The 17,987-nt window shown below is 39.1% G+C and overlaps 1 protein-coding gene across 1 annotated transcript in view; it reads right to left on the reverse strand.

Annotated features, from left to right (window-relative positions):
* Positions 1-1,611: 1,611 nt before the first annotated feature.
* GPRC6A (G protein-coupled receptor class C group 6 member A) overlaps positions 1,612-17,987 on the reverse strand; it is a 29,010-nt gene continuing 12,634 nt past the window's right edge. The window contains exons 4-6 of the mRNA XM_070733422.1: positions 10,195-10,407; positions 6,461-6,584; positions 1,612-4,437 (exon numbers count right to left, since the gene is read on the reverse strand). Of these exons, the coding sequence (XP_070589523.1) occupies positions 3,305-4,437; positions 6,461-6,584; positions 10,195-10,407 (1,470 nt within the window). The 3' untranslated portion in view covers positions 1,612-3,304. The remainder of the gene's footprint in view (positions 4,438-6,460; positions 6,585-10,194; positions 10,408-17,987) is intronic.

Here is a 17,987-nt window from a genome sequence, read left to right on the forward strand (position 1 = left end):
AGAAGCTTCTGTTCACAAAAATATCCATTCCAACATTGATGAAAGAATAGCCATTTTATTAAATGTGAGGCTCTGTTCTGAAACCATGTTCAGATTTTAGGCGGGTAAAGCTTTCAGCAGCAAATATTTAACACTGAAGACTTGTGAAGTATTGGTAACAGAATTTACAAATATTTACAAGCATGTACATTCAAATGTTTCTTTGTATGTATTTATCTCTATAAATACAAATATACCAGTAGTGGGTTCTAAAAACTTCTACTATCGATTCACATGCGCAGAAGCCTTTGGAATGGGTAGGCAGAGTCTGCCACCGCTGCAATACTGGTTCTAAGAACCATGCCAAACTGTGAGCAACCCACCTCTGAAACATATATGTGTACCACACCAATATGTACAAACACACATACACACAAACACCTTTTCAAAGGTGAAAAGAATATGCCCACAAGCAGTGTTCCATCTAATTTTTTTGGGGTTGGGCGGAAAAGTATAGTGTCTGACCGGCAGTCCCTTCGGGACTGGGCGGCACAGAAATAAGAAACAAATAAACAAATAAACAAATAAACAAATAAACAAATAAACAAACAAACAAATAAAAAACCCACCCTGTTTTGCCTCAGAGAATTTCAAAATAAAATACTGTACTGTGTGTCTATAACAGTGAGCTCATAATAGGGCAACTTTATCAATATCAAAATGCCACTTAAATAGTTGAGCTAGTTTCAAACTAGATTTTGATTTTCTTTCTCTCTTCCTTACTCCCATTCTTTTTCTTTCTCTTTTCCTTCCTCTCTTTTTTATATCTGTTTCTCTCTCTTCCTCTCTTCCTCTCTCTCTCTTTCCCTCTCACTCTTTCCCTCTCGGCTTCTGGGCAGGTTTGGAAAACTCTGAGTTGATGATGATTTTTAAGTGAGCGATTGCTCACTGCTCAGCTTAGAGGGAACTATGCCCACAAGTATTCACAGTGTAATCCTTTCCAAAAGTAAATCCCTTTGAGCACCATCCATAATATCACAAAGTAAGCTCGCCACAGAAATGATGTGAATTATTTTATATTTTGTGTGTGTGTGCATGCATATGTGTGTGTGTGTGTATTCTTGACAAAAAAGAGATGCATGGTTTTATACCAGGACTAATGGGTGTAAATCTGCCATCTGAAAAAGCCATGATAAATACCCTTCTTTGTTTCAGTGAGGTCATTAGTTCACCCTAAGGTTAGATATATTAGGGCTACTGCTAAAGGGGATATCTATCTGTTAATACACAATTCCAGCCATATTAATATAAATTTGACAAGAAAATAGCTTGAAGTATTTTTAGTACATGTTATCTGCAGCTACTTTCCAATCACTTCTTCTATTACGGAATGACATAATATGGATTAGATCGGCAATAATTTCCTGTTTTAATTGCATGAAAGATAAATTCAATACCTCCTGAGTCCTCCTGAATTTTACGCACAACAATGAAAATTTGCAGGAATAATATCTATGCAAGTACAGCACAGTGGAAAGAAGCAGAAAACAATACTGCTTATCGTGCAATTGGTTCAGATCTTTGGAAAGAAAACCTTTAAGCTTGTGCTTGAAAAAACAGTCTCATTACAACTTTAAAAGCAGCCTTGTTTATTTGTATGCAGGGGTGAGAACACATCATTTCTCTGCTCATTTCAGAATTCAAGAGATAGTCTTTATCTTCAGCACTCCCAATCCAAAGGAGAGCTAAGCTTACTTGAATTCATGAAACACATAATTTGGGGAGGGCAAGGTGGGTGCATTGAAGAAACATGCTCTGTAACATCATGAAAACATCTTACTCTTTTGAGCTCGCAGCACAATTTCATGTGCAAGTATATAACAAGTGGACTTACATTATGACATTATGATGTACATTTCATCACTTGGATAACATTTTGATTTGCAAATACCCCTAAAGATGGAGTCACTGCTGAAGTTCCGCTCAATGCTACAGGAAGGTCCGAACAAACATCAATGCAGCAGCAAAACTATCATATCATCATACTTTTTAATCACTGGTGCACCTGAGTCAAAATTAGCTGCTGTTAGGATTCAATTTCCAACTTCATTATAACAATCATTTCATAAAACAAAAGCCAGCTATATTATTTTTCCCCCTGCTCCAACATAAATTCCTCGTTTCTTTCATTAATCTGGTTTATATGTCACACAAAGCTGAGGCTGGACTCATTGTGGTTGGACTATTACATGTTTAGTCTTTATGTACTTATTTTTTTTAATTAAAATAGTCTTATTTACAACAGGTGAATGCATGTTTCACATCCTGCTATGCCACAAACCATGGTTTGCAGACCACAATAGCTGGTATACACACCACATTAAGCCACAATTACAATGGCTGAAATCACATATTGTCCTTAATAAAATGTGTGGACCTAAGGACTCTATCTTTTAACCACGATCAAGTACAAGGATGAACTATCATGGCCACCAGACCATAACTAGACATTAGCCTTATTGAAAATAGCTTTCATCCTAATTTTAAAACTCCTTCGCAAGTCAAGCCATTTGGACCCTGGGCCAAAGTGATTTGCCCTATGTTTAGCAAAAGGGAAGAGAGAGAGAGAGAGAGAAAAAAAAATAGAAATACAGAAAAATAGCAAGAGAGACCAAAGAAAAACCCAGGAACAAAGGGAGGCCAAAAAGCAAAATCATGGGATTCCCACTCTCCTTTGGCATTTTCTGTCTCTCCCACTTGTTTCACTTCGGCTACAATAGCCCTCCACAGGAAAAAGAAGGAAACCCTGTTAGCAATCACAGGTCTAATAGAGGCTAACCACACTGCTCAAAAAAATAAAGGGAACACTTAAACAACACAATATAACTCCAAGTAAATCAAACTTCTGTGAAATCAAACTGTCCACTTAGGAAGCAACACTGATTGACAATCAATGTCACATGCTGTTGTGCACATTCAACTTTGTACAGAACAAAGTATTCAATGAGAATATTTCATTCATTCAGATCTAGGATGTGTTATTTGAGCGTTCCCTTTATTTTTTTTGAGGAGTATAGTTTTTCCCTTAGCCTAGGATTACCCATTCTACCTCAGGCTGAGCTTTTGACTGCTGATTTCAAGTCCTTGGTAAGCTAGGAATCACAGTTAGGCAAATGGGAGAAGAAACAATCATAGGAAGTCAGCATTGTGTCTGTAGAGACCTGCACCCCTTGTATGTTAATAAGGGTTGATCAAATGATCTTGAAATGATATTTCCAGAAGACCTCCCCCCCCCCCCCTCCTTCCACATACATCCAAACTCCCTTCATATGCTAGAGAGCCTTCTCCTTGGTATTGTGGGCCCTGCTGTCTTTTTAATGTGGACTTCCCCTCTCACTTCTCTGGGCCCTGGAGCCTGCAAATGGCAACTACCATTCAGCCAGTTTTTCTCACCCTTAACTTTACAACAAGCATTTGTACTAGGTACCGGAGGAGTCCCGCTCTTAGAGTCCAGAGAACTTTGATTGACACTGATGCTACCTGCACTCTTGGAAGAGTAATTATACAGCATTTTAAGGAAGGCGGATTTAGTGTTCGCTTCTTGCTTATACAGGATGATGTAGCACTTGGGGAAGAATGTGCAGCACAAGATCCCATAGTTGGATATTAAAATGACAATGATTTCAACCGCGGGCAAGTACTTGCCGAAAGTGGTTGTGTAGACAGGGATGAATATAATCCATGCAATAAAATAGATGAGCATGCCAAAGGTAATGAATTTTGCCTCGTTGTAATTTTCGGGGAGCTTCCTGCCTTTGAAAGCACAGATAAAGCAGATGAATGCAAGGAAGGCAATGTATCCTAACATGATGCCGAGGGCAACCCCTGAACCCTCATTACACTCCAGGATAATAACTTTCCGAATGGAGAAGTTCTCCTGCACGAAAGGGCTTTTCACGGTGATCCAGATTGAACAAATCAAGATCTGAATCCCTGTGCAAAAAGACACTATGGGGATGGGTCTGTAGAGGGCCTTCAGCCATTTTTGTATCTTGGGATCGAAACTGAAAGCCAGCAAGATTTTCAGGGACTTAATCAAAATACATGAAATGCAGAGGGCAAAGCTAATGCCAAAGAGAGCTTGTCTTAGTTTGCATTTATATCCTTTGGGCTGGCCAATGAACAGGCTTGTGCTAACAAAAGCCAGGAAGTGACAGAGGAGTATAACGTAGCATACAGTTAGGCCACCTGATGCCTTTACGACAGGAGTGTCCACATTTCGAGTAAATATTATGAAAATGGCACAAATCAACACAATTCCAAGGGCAGAGAGCACCACTAACAAAACCGCAAACCACTCATTCCAGTTGAGGTATTGAACCATCTTCCTGTAGCAGGTTGAGCTGTTCACTGGGGCCCAGTGGGTTCTGTTGTTGCACAAAATGCAGTAATCCATATCTATGCATAGAAAAAACAAAAATATCACCTATCATTTCATCTTAAGTTGTTGAAAGTTTAGAAATGCATTAGAATGAATTATTTTATTATTATTATTGTTGTTGTTGTTGTTGTTGTGTTCATTTAAAGAAATAAGGAAAATTTGCTGATTGGCTAAGACGCAGCTAGTTTTAGGTTGCCGCCAAAAATAAACGGTTGTCAGAGGAAATTCCCATGTGTAAGAAAAAGTATAAATAGGGCAATGGATTAGCCGTTGCCCTTGTTGGGAGTTACTATTGAGAGGATCAGTTGGTTGGTTGCTTTTCCGAAATAAATATGCTTTGAACAGCAAGAGTCTCCGGTGCAGTGATTTAACTATTATTATTATTATTATTATTATTATTATTATTATTATTATTATTATTATTTCGATTTCTATCCTGCCCTTCTCCTGAGACTCAAGGTGGCTTACAAGAAGATAATATCACATGGTAGAAATCTGTATAAAATTACAACTAAAAATCCCCATAGTTAAAAACCAACCAACCAGATTCAAACATCATTCAATGGCTGGGGCAAGGTATTAAAATTTCATTGGCCCCAAACCTGCCGGCAGAGGTGGGTCTTTAAAACTTTATGGAAGGCTGGGAAGGTGGGGGAAGTACAGATCTCTGGGGTGAGCTCGTTCCATAGGGCCAGGGCTGCTACAGAGAAGGCTCTTCCCCTAGGTCCCACCAGATGACATTGTTTAGCTGATGGGACGTGGAGAAGGCCAACTCTATATTTGGTCTGACAAAAATCTTAGGCAAAAGATTAGGAAATAAGAATGGAAAAAACATTCTGATCAACATGTTAGAATAGCTTTCTAAGCCATTTCAAATCAACCATCAATGCCACCTGCAGTAAATTACAATGTTATTACAATGAAGATGTCAACTCAGCGACGGTATCTTCGAATGTTGCTATAACATACTTGCATCCTGACAACTGACCACATGTATGATGCCATGATATATACTCAATATCATATCTCTCCACCCCACACTCCACCCTTCAGAGACTCATGTCTGCCATATCTAATGGAAAAGGAAGGAGCATGGGGGCTTATGTGATTAGTGTTAGATTCGCGCATAGTTGAAGACGTGAGCTGCAGTAACAGTTCAGCATTTTTCTCCAAGCTGTAGCGGTAGCAGAACTGCCGGCAGGCTTCAGGGAAGCCACTTTTAAGGGTTTCCTGAACGCTGCTGGACACTGACAGTTGTTCATAGTTCCTGCCGCTTGATCAACCAATCAGCGGCTCGTATGCAAATCAATTGGAAGTACATCCATACATAACAATTAGGATGCTGGATTGGAGGTTAGCAAGCCCACATTTGAGACCCAAGTGCTGCTGTGTGACAGGGTGAGCCTTACCACAGTCACATGAGAAGCCCATAAACAGAAGTATGCCAGCTGTAGCCCAGAAGTAGCCCAGCTGTATCTTTCATGGCTCTTCCCTTTAAATGTTTATCAACAGATCCCTTGCTTCAGGAGACGTCCCAGCCACTCCTTATGCATTACTAAATTTATTCATTCATTCATTCATCCATTTATTTATTTGTTTGTTTGTTTATTTATTTGTTTGTTTGTTTATTTATTTACTTACTTACTTACTTACTTACTTACTTATTTATTTATTTATTTATTTATTTATTTATTTATTTATAGAAAATTTATATTATTTATTTTGTCCAATACACAATGATACACAATGGAGGTTATAGAGGATATAGTAGAGAAGAAATACGAGATATAGGAGAGACTATAGGACAGGGGACGGAAGGTACTCCAGTGCGCTTATGTACGTTCCACGCTTCAACAACCCGATTACTAAAGTCATATTTCTTACAGTCAGTAAAAAGTGGAGTGGTTAATGTTAAGCTTGAATCTGTTGTGTGCTCTTGTGTTGTTGTGGTTGAAGCTGAAGTAGTCTTTGACAGGCAGGACATTGCAACATATGATCATGTGGGCAATACGTAGATCATTTAATCTTGAGGCTTCCTACCTGTCTGGTTTGTATAGTAGTTTTCGGGGCAGCTGACACACTCGTAACAACAAGTATGTGGACTTGCGGATACTTTCTTCACTTGTCCTGATCTGCATTTCCTAGAGCATTTAGACTGGACATTCTGCAAGAACAAAAAGACCAGGAACAGAAAACAAAAACAAAAACCCAGCAACGATAATAAATTATTAACTAACACATCTTTATTATAAATTTACCAGAAACATTATTCTGTAATCTGACCCTTAGTGTAAATAATCCAAATCCAGGGTGGATTATCTCTGTCAAATATATATTATTTGTGGCCAATCCTAAATACTTAGGGTCCTGGTGGCCCAGTGGTTAGAATGCAGTATTGCAGGCTAATTCAACTCATTGTCAGGAATTCGAATCTCACCACCTCGAGGTTGAATCAGCCTTCCATCCTTCCACGGTCAGTAAAATGAAGAGCCAGATTGTTGGGGTCAATATGCTGACTCTGTAAACTTCTTAGAGTGGGCTGTAAAGCACTATGAAACTATATATAAGTCTAAATAATTTAATTAAATAATCAAGAAGAATCTGACTTTTACAATATTTGGGATAAGATTTATTTATGGTTAAATTAAAAAAATTACTAAATGTCTTGAAAGCAAAGTAAATGTATAAAAATAGTTTATTTTTCTAGAATTGTCATTATTAACGGTTAAATTTTATAAAAAAAAATTCTTCTTTTCATTTTAACTATTGTGTTGATTTTGCAAATTTTAGTACATTCCTTTTCTGTGTTAGAAAGACTTCTACAACGAGCGGGGTAATTGTTGCCCCAGTATATGTTAAAAGTGTGTCTGTCCTGTTTGTTTTTTTATGACAATAAAAAAATATTTTTTTAAAAAAGAAACTATATATAAGTCTAACTGCTATTGCTACAGCTGATATTATGATCATAAGTCAAGGACTAGCTCTACTTCAAATGATAGACGCCTGTTTGCTACTCTGAAAACCATCACTGATTGTTCAGAGTTGGGTCTGAAAATCTTTTCAAATCGGTGGGCATATTTGGAATGTAGGGATATGTTCTGAATGTTCTTCATGAAGTGATTGCTATAGCAGGGAACTAATTTTCTAAATTGGTGTCATGAAGGGGGTCCCAATTGTCAAATTTGAGAACCTGTGAAGTTCCTTTAGCACTGTAGAATACTCTGAACAATCTGTTATATCTTTCTTTTCCTGCCCCTCTAGGATGATAATGGTGTGAATACATTTCTAATCAAAGCACTGGGCACTTCTACCAATGAAATGTTTTGGGATGACAATTCTATGATGTTTAGAGGCAGTCCTGCAAGGAAAGATTATGTCCAAGATTGGCACTTTATAGCTTGCCAAGTTCCCATTTAATTTCGTTTAAGTAAAATATATATTAAACAATTAGGTAAAAGTAGTTGGCGCAAAAATCTTGAGGGGACCAAGGGGTTGTTGATGAGCAACCAATCATGTGAGTGAAAATCACTGAACGCACTATTGCATGAAAAAAACCAATTTATTAATAGCGTATTTACTGTGTTTGTTTTATGTTCACTGGGCTGTTAATAGAAAAAGACAGTACATTTATAAGATTAAATGTGCAAATTAAAGTTAAAATTATCAAAAAATTTAAATTTCAGAAAATATGATAGTGGTATTTTTTTAAAAAAATCTATTGCTGGATATTAATAAGACCGAAAAACTTGAGGATATTTTATTTAAATGACCAGGAGTGGAAATCACCAATATCTGGGAGCTGTCGAATGTATACACCAGATAAGACTTTTCACAATAAGATACCACCAATAAGATGCTTTAGTGGCAAAGAAAAGGCTTCCAGTACATTTTAATACCACTTGCCTATACCACTTATTTCATCTGAATCTAAATTTAAATTCCACTAATTTAATCTGGGTCCTGCTCATAGGTTTTTATTAACTGAGAATGGAAGCATGTGAAAAAACTGACTGCTATACGTGGTATAACAAAGTCTTAGATGAAACTGACCCCTTATATCTGTGGGTGCGATGTGGTGCATCTGCAACCTTGGTACCACTTGGTGGATCAGTAGAGAATTGATAGGGACATCATCACCTGTTATTTTTCTTGGAGCCTGCATTGTCCTTCAGTACTGTTAACTATCTTATCTTCCAGGTGGCCAGCTGAGGTAGGATCATGAAGCATAAGGTTACAATAGCTCCATTCTTTTCTAAACAGATCTAAGTGGACAGTGATGCTCTTAAATATGGACAGTCTTCGAGATTCCCCAGAAATCTTGCCAGCTGGGCTAATATGTCAGCAGCTTTATTTGGAGTTTCTTTTAATTAGTTCTAGTGAGGGAATGGAAATCTTCAGGAGGTCTTTATAGAAGGGGATTTATAGAAGGCCAGCTGAGACCCAGAGGCCATAAGAGTGGACCCATATCATCATAATGGAGTTGCGACAACGGTATTAAAACAAATTGCATTCTGTTTAAAGGGCCATGTGTACAACCTGAAGTACTCTAGGTGTATCACTATTAGTTACCAGAAGACTTTTAGTGTCATCTTTTACTGATTCAGCTGCTATATTTCTTTCTGGAAAAGAACTTGGCTTTCATCTGTGCCCTGACATTAGACCATTATTTAATTTTCTATTTTTCAAGGTCACTCACGTATTCTCAGTTGCTCTTCTGAGCAAAGGCAATAAAAGTATATTACACATAGTACTCAAAAGATTGAGGAAAAGTAAGAATTTAGCTCCTGCTCTGGTGTTCATTTTTTAATTTGTTAGTTATCTTTTAAATTATTTCTTTATGTTGCTGTTTCAAATACTTGTTAAAATGTGTTCCTATGTTATTATTATAAAATTATTTAAAACTTTGTGGTAAGGAGATTTTGTCTTAAACAAAAACATGAAATATTTCAAAGACAGGAATTAAGGTACTCTCACCCCACTTATATCTCTGGAAAACAAGTTGTAGAACTGTTTCAGAAACCTGTTTGACCAGAAGTGACAATGGGGAAAAACAAATATTTATTTTATGTTTTAATGACAGGAGTTTAGGGCTCTACAGTTCCTCACATTTGAAGGTGAAAAGGTGCTTCAGAGGGTCTGGGAGTGACAATGAAACACATCTCTTTAACTCCTTAAAGCAGCTTTTTGACTTACAAGGATAATCAGTCTACTAGATATTTTGAAGTACAACTTATACTACCATAGCTGTTACCAAGTGTATTGGTAACATATCTTATGGATTGATATTCTAAATGTTTGGATGGGATTAGGAGTGGGCTGCTAGCCAGAATGCTAAATTAGGCTCACCGCGGCGGCTTGTGAGTGCTTGTGGGGCCAGCGCAATTTCGCTTCTGTACCTGTGAAGATAATAAAATTGTGCATGGAGCCACAGGTGCACCCATGTCTCAGTGAGGTTTTGTTGCTTCCACGCATGCCAAAATATGGGCACACCTGCAGCTCCTTGCGCGATTTTGCTATTTCCACAAATACAGAAGCAAAATCGCGCTGGCCTCGCAAGCACTCACAAGCCGCGGCAGTGAGCCCAATTTAACATTCCGGCTGGAGCCCACCCCTGGATGGTTACATAATTTATTAATTAATCCAACATTTCCTGCATTTTTCTTTCCTCATTTAGTGGCAAACTAAAACATGGAGCCAAGTCTATACAAATCTCCTGTAGAGATAAATCCATGTGCATTTCAATCCCACTGTTTTTCCACGGGTCCTTCAGATACCTTTAGATTCATGAATTCAGTTTCATCTTCTTTATCTGCAAAGATGAAGTCATCTTTCTCCAGGTCATACTCTCCCATGTTGGTAATCACCACTCTTCCGTCAATTTCCTTCCAGAGCAGGACGTCATATCCTGTGATAATGTCTCCTTGAGAGTCAAAATAGACCTCCCGTTCATTATCAGTGAACTTTATCTCTTTAAGTATTTCGAGCAACTGCAATAATGAAAAAAAGGAATGATGAAAAACAATATTGCTTAAGGAAGGCATTCACCAGATAATAGCAACTGCATACTTCAGCATTGTGTTAACTATAGATTAAGAATAAATGTTTATTGAAACCATCTAAGCAAAGAGAGTGGGTGGGCAATTAAAATGTGAAGAAAGGATCATGGAGTAAAATAGAATAGAATAGAATTTTTTTTTTTTTATTGGCCAAGTGTGATTGGACACACAAGGAATTTGTCTTGGTGCATATGCTCTCAACGTACATAAAATAAAATATACATTTGTCAAGAATCATGTGATACAACACTTAATGATTGTCATAGGGGTCAAATAAGCAATGAAGAAGCAATATTAATAAAAATCTTAGGATATACGCAACAAGTTACAGTCATACAGTCAACATGGGAGGAAATGGGTGATAGGAATGATGAGAAAAACTAGTAGAATAGAAGTGCAGATTTAGTAGAAAGTCTGACAGTTTTGAGGGAATTATTTGTTTAGTAGAGTGATGGTGTTCGGGAAAAAACTGTTCTTGTGTCTAGTTGTCTTGGTGTGCAGTACTCTGTAGCGACGTTTTGAGGGTAGGAGTTGAAACAATTTGTGTCCAGGATAAAAATAAAGATAAAGAAACCTTTTCCTGATTACTTTTTTTCCCAGAAGGCAGTTTATCAACTTGAGCTCATCACTAAAATAAAATTGTTTTGTTTGCTAAAATAAAAATAAAATATTAACTTAATCTTATTTCCCTTGGAAACAAATCAGCTATTAACAATATTACTAAGCTATAGAAAGATAATAACGTGATTAACTTTTGCAAATGCTATGAAGTCTTCAGTATAGCTTCCTGTAATGTGTTTATCATTTCAGGAACAAGCAGTTCTTGGCTTTTATTCATCATAACTGTAATTGAGAAGGACACGATTAGTGGATGTATGGCTGAGGTAGTTGACACGGGACAATTTCGTCTTCAATGACTTTTATCAGTGGTAATAGTATGAAATATAGGGTCTGGACTATCTTCCTTGAATTGAAGGCCACAGTTGATCTTTGAGTAAGGTGACCTGTGTCCCGCTTTCAGTGGGACAGTCCCGGTTTTTAATCATTTGTCTCGTGTCCCACTCCGTTTGAAAAATGTCCCGCTTTTTTTTCTCCCAAGCAGCCCCCTTGGGAAGAGTCTGGAGGGAGGGGATTCCAGGCCCTCCGCTGCTGCCTCGCCCTCCCTGTCCCTAACCTAGCTTGGCCGGAGGTCTCTGCTGGGAGGAAGAGACCTCTGCACATGAGGAAGAAAGAGCGAGAGGGCCCACTGAGGTAAAGGGGTGCTGCGGCGGGGGTGGGTGATGGGTGCACTTGCTGAGGGGAGACAGTGGTGCTGGCGCTCGGCAAAGCTTCAGTTGCCTCAGCCCTTCTGGAGGCTCTGGCCAGCCCGAGGGTGATGTCCAGATGCTTCTGTCCAGGCTGCACACAGTCCGTCCAGGTGCCTCAGGATCTGCCAAGGGGGAAGCACACCTTGCTTTCCTTCACCTTGGAGCTGGCGGAGCCCACCTGAGTGCGCTTGGGGGCATCCTGAGGCGGGATCCTCCCTTTGCCCCCCCATTTGCCCCCTGCCCTCAGAGAGCCCCATTTGGCCAAAGGAGCAGGGGGGGAGCCAGGGGCGCCCAGGAGGAAGGAGCCTCCTGCTGAAGGGCCTGGCCCGAAGGGGGGGGGAAGAGTGAGGGAGGCCAAACCAGGCTGCCTTTGCGTCTCTCTTTCAGGTGAGCCAGGTGAAGCTGCTCCTGGGCTGGAGCACCTACTGAGTCCCAAGGAGGGGACTGGGTTCATGGGGGGGGAGGCCCTTATGGAGGAAGAGGAGGCAGGGGAGAAGAGGAAGGAAGAATGAGGAAGAAAGAGCAAAAGGGAGGGTAGGAGGAAGAGAGAGAGAAATAAAGAGAAATAGAGAGGGAGAAAGAGAGAGAGAAAAGAGAGAGGGAGAGGAAGAAAGGGAGAGAAAGAAAGAAAGAAAGAGGGAGGGAGGGAGAAAAATAGAGAGTAAGGGAGGGAGGAAGAGAGAGAAAGAGAGAGGGGGAAGGAAGGAGGGAGAAAGAAAGATAGAGGGAGGAAGGAAGAGAGAAATAAAGAAAGAGGGATGGGGAGGGAGAGAGAAAGGAAGAGGAAGGAAGAGAGAAGGAGTGAGGGAGAGAGAAAGAGAGAGAGAGAAAGGGAGGAAGGAAGAGAGAGAAAGGAAAAAAAGTGATATTTTTTTTTGCATTTCTTTTGGCTAACCCCCCCCCCCCGTACCCCCGCTCAGTGCTGTCCCTCTTTACCAATGTTAAAATCTGGTCACTTTATCTTTGAGTGACATTCCAGGGGCCACTAAAGAAGTCAGCTAAGTCAGAAAAAAAAGACTTTTGTAATATGAATCAATCATACAACTCAAAATGTTAAACACAGTCAATGCAATTACTTCTCTGCAACACTTTGGAAATGCTTGTGGAAAAAATTATTTATTTATTATTTTATTTATTTATTTATTAGATTTGTATGCCACCCCTCTCTCTGAGGGGCACATGAATATAATTCCTATCTGTAACACCAAAGTAGCTTCATCTTTTTCCAATAGTATATGGCAGCTTTTGGGGAATTGCATTTGAAGTATTGCATTGAAACAAATCTCATGTGATAAACTCTCCCCCTTTCTTATTAAAACTATAATTGAAATGATTCTCAAGGTTATTCTCAAGGCTTAAAAGTCCACCTATGACCTGCTCTTCTCATCTTTGAGAGAATTTTACAATTGCATCATTTTACCACAGTAACTTAAACCTGTCTGAATGAGATGGTTGAATGTTTTGGTGGGATAAACAGCAGACAAAAGCCTAGACCAGTGATGGTGAACCTATGGCATGGGTGCCACAGGTGGCACGCAAAGCCATATCTGCTGTTACTCGATCTGTTGTCCTAGCTCAGCTCCAACATATATCATGTGTGTGCTGGAAAGCTGATTTTTGGTTGCAAGAGGCTCTGGGATGGTGTTTTGGCTTCCAGAGAGCCTCTGAGGGGGATAGGGGAGGGCATTTTTACCCTTCTTCAGCTCCAGTGAAGCCTTTGGAGCCTGGGGAGGGCAAAACTGGGCCCACCAGAAGTTGGGAAACAGGCCATTTCCAGCATCCAGAGGACCTCTATGGGGAGGGGGAAGCTGTTTTTGCCCTCCCAAGGTATTGAATTATGGGTGTGGGCACTCATACATGCACGATTACATGCACGCATGCTCTTTCAGCACCCGAGGCAAAAAAGGTTCGCCATTACTGGCCTAGACTGTCACATCATTGTTCAGTTTGTAACTTCACATTTGTAAGTAACTTGTATTTTAAGTTTACTATAAGTTTAATTTTTACATAGAAGGGGATTTGGGAACAGGCATTCTACCACCCCACTATAGCTTAGTCTATGCACATAGGAGAATAGTAGAAAATTGTGGTTGTGAAAGAAGACGACAATGTTGAATATGCCCCTCTACCAGGAGTGGGTTCCTCCCAGTTCGAACTGATTTGCCCAAACTGATAGTGACCCGCTGGTGATGTCACAATGATTTCACCGACCTGGTTCAGTTTGTGCTGGTCCATGGATGCTGCCATCTTTTTAAAATAATAATATATATATATATTTAAAAAATTATTCTTCTGAGCATGTGTAGAAGCTGAGTTTCCAGCACTGTGCATGCAGTCGCCATCTTGTTTTTGGCTTCAAAAAAAAGTTTCTTGGCACTGCACATGCATGGGTGCGCAAATCATGCACAAACCCACAAGGTGAGCCCATATGGCACGAGAGAAAGCAAGGTAAGTTAGAACCCAGCCTTGCATTGTCCTGAGTAAAATAAAACAAATGATAAACCCTTGCAACTAAAATTCTAGCAGTTCAGGAAAGAGTCTTAATCCATTCTGTTCCCTTCATGTTAGTTTTATCACTCAAATGTAGTCCTTCTGTTTATCGTTTCATACCTCATATAATCCTCATTTGACCACTTGGATATATTAGGAAATGGATGTGCCATTTGGGTATAGTTTTGTTTTTAATGAAACTGTTCAGGACACAGGAATACAGTCTTGACAGCTTTAATAAAACTGGCAGCATTTGTTCCTAGATTGCACACCAAACTGAGTGAAAGGTTGTTGTGTGTGTATTTAATTGTTTTATTTGATGTCTGTAATATCAAATTATGTTATGTTTATGTGAAGGGTATGGCTCATTACCGATCATTGCTATCATTTCAAATACAATGTTTTCAGGGAAAGTGATGGAGGGATAAAGCTATGAATCACTGAAAGACAAAGTCTTTGGTGACTTAGGACAGGTTTATATGCTAGTTCTCTCCCCAAAGGTTGCAAATTCAGTGACTAGCAACATGCACATTATCTTTCTAAATAAACTTCCAGGTATCCCCAAACCCTGCTTCTAGCAAAAGCCAATCAGATACCTCTAGGATGGAATCCTGTAGCCCAATACTAGCAATTTTTCTTGTCATTTTCCCCCAAATGACATTCAGAAAGACATTGGGGAAGTGCAGTTTCACTAAATTACCATTTAAAAAAACTTTTAGCATCAAATATTTCTGCTCTGTTGAGAAGAGCTTCCCGTGGAAGCTGCATCAAATTCTTAGATGAAAGACAGAATATTAATCAAACTAATTATTAATATAGATAAAATTTTATTGGTAAATTTGTCCAAACTGGGAAAAAACACTCTAACCTATGTCAATCACTATTTAGAATTCTAGAATGGTGTAATTGTGTCTTATGTAAAAAAATGTGTTTTTGAATTGAATTGAATACTTTATTTGGCTAAGTATGATTAAACACACAATAATTTGTCTTCAGAAACACTCTGTATGCATGCAAAACAACAACAACAATGTAACAACAACAACAACAATACCACCTATAAAGGGAATAATAATAATAATAATAATAATAATAATAATAATAATAATAATAATCTATTGGATTTGCATGCCGCCCCTCTCCGCAGACTCGGGGCGGCTAACAACAATAATAAACACAACATGTACAATCCAATAATAAAAAACAACTAAAAACCCCTATTATAAAACCAAACATACACACAAACATACCATGCATAACTTGTAATGGCCTAGGGGGAAGAGCTATCACAACTCCCCCATGCCTGGCAGTATAAATGAGTCTTGAGTAGTTCTAATCTCCGGGGGGAGTTGGTTCCAGAGGGCCGGGGCCGCCACAGAGAAGGCTTTTCCCCTGGGGTCCACCAAACGACATTGTTTAGTCGAAGGGACCCGGAGAAGGCCAACTCTGTGGGACCTTATCGGTCGCTGGGATTCGTGCGGTAGCAGGCGGTTCCAGAGGTAATCTGGTTCAATGCCATGTAGGGCTTTAAAGGTCATGACCAACACTTTGAATTGTGACCGGAAACTGATCGTCAGCCAATGCAAGCCACGGAGTGTTGTAGAAACATGGGCGAATCTTCGAAGCCCCACGATGGCTCTCTTGACTGCGTTCTGCACGATCTGAAGTTTCCGAACACTTTTCAAAGGTAGCCCCATGTAGAGAGTGGTGCAGTAATCGAACCTCGAGGTGATGAGGGCATGAGTGACTGTGAGCAATGACTCCCTGTCCAAACAGGGCCACAACTGGTGCACCAGGCGAATCTGGTAAAGAATATAGATAATAATAAGGATAAAAAATAATACTACAGCCACACTATATGAATAAATATACATAAACATGAGACGGTACTGTTAGAAATTATCATTTAGCTTGAAGAAATTGTCATTTTTCACAGAAGAGTTCCAAGACTGTGTATTTGCAGGAAAGAAGAAAAATATTTTGATCTACCTTTTCCAAACTGATAGATATCTCAACCTCTATCATGTCCCCTACAAACTTTTGGCTTTCCTGGTAGGAGGATGATCTAAATTCCTGACCATTTTTATTGATACTTTATGCATTTTCTCTTCTAGACATTTAATGCCCCTTTTGCATTTACTTGCATCAATAGAGAAGTATGAAGAGGATCAAAAGCATTCCGGCCTAGCAACTTACTTTGGAAGTTCACAAACAGAATATAAAGTTCATGGCCATGCTTCAAATTGTCTTTAAATTTTTAACATTTGATAACCAACGACATTACCTCCAAATGAGGAAAATCCCATTTTGTTAACATGATTAAAAACTGTAATACAATGAAAAACTTTCATTTGGAGAATCCTTTGTCTCAGCAAGGAAAAAAAGGTGGGGTTGGGGTTCTTCAGCTTCCCAAATTTCCCTTTGCAATTTCTGAGAATTCTGAAGTTCCCCAAAATTGGTGGACCCCCAGATCATTGATTTAAAGGAGTATTGATTCAAAGAGTGACCACAAGAGCCTTTGATAAAAATGAACAAAACCATTTTAAACTCAGGTACACTTGCCAGAAAGTTGAGGTTCAGTAATTGTGGGGAAGCTCTTTTGGAAGTGTATCTCCACCATCACCCCCAAAAAACAAAATAGGATTCTCCCCAGATAAGAGCATTAATGTTAAGCTCAACACATTATGTGAGAAGCTGGTATAACATATCACTGGGCTTGGATTTCAAAGATCCCTTCAACACCTGGACACCCCGACACATAGACAGGCAGGTAGACACACACACAGAGTCTAGACTGCCCAACTCCAAAATGACAAAATGATGGTGTTCAGAAGACTGGAAAGCAAGAAAAACCACTATAGAAACTCCCTATTTATTTGCTCTGAGAAAACTGACAAAAACATTAACTTAACAAAACTTTGACTTTTGACCCAAACTTTGCAATCCAAATCTTGGGAAAGGAGCCGGGATTTTAGGATGGAGGTCCAGGGGTGAGTTCTAGGTTACCTTGCTTCCAGTTCACTTCCTCCGGCGTCACGTGGGCACACTTCATGGGGGCGCGTGGGTTTTGCGCACGTGCACATGTTCAGTGGCAAACAGTTTTTTAAAAATCCCAAAAGCTGAAAACAAGATGGCGACCACATGCCCCATGCCAGAAACTCAACTTCTGCGCATGTGCAGAAGGAAAAAAACCAGATTTTTTTCAATCTAAAAACAAATCCAAATAAATAATTTTTTAAAAGATGGCGGCACCCACAGACTAGCATTAATCATGCTAGTCTGCGGAGAAGGGCGGCATACAAATCTAAAAAATTATTATTATTATTATTATTATTATTATTATTATTATTACTATTACTATTACTATTACTATTACTATTACTATTACTATTACTATTACTATTACTATTACTATTACTATTACTATTACTATTACTATTACTATTACTATTACTATTACTATTACTATTACTATTACTATTACTATTACTATTATTATTATTAAGTCCGCATGTCATAGAAGAGCCAACTTTGCCTATCCCTGATCTGGGGGAATGTTGATGCATAAGGTAGGTGCCGTGACAGAGAAGATCCAATCTTAAATTATCAAAGCTTGGATAGGTTGGTAGAATGTGTGCAACTAATCTAGATACACTCATATATATGTCTATCAGAAGTTTGTATCGATTGTCCAGGAGGATTATGACTTCAAGG

The sequence above is a fragment of the Erythrolamprus reginae genome, chromosome 1, assembly GCF_031021105.1.
Source record: "Erythrolamprus reginae isolate rEryReg1 chromosome 1, rEryReg1.hap1, whole genome shotgun sequence".
Lineage (NCBI taxonomy): Eukaryota > Metazoa > Chordata > Lepidosauria > Squamata > Dipsadidae > Erythrolamprus > Erythrolamprus reginae.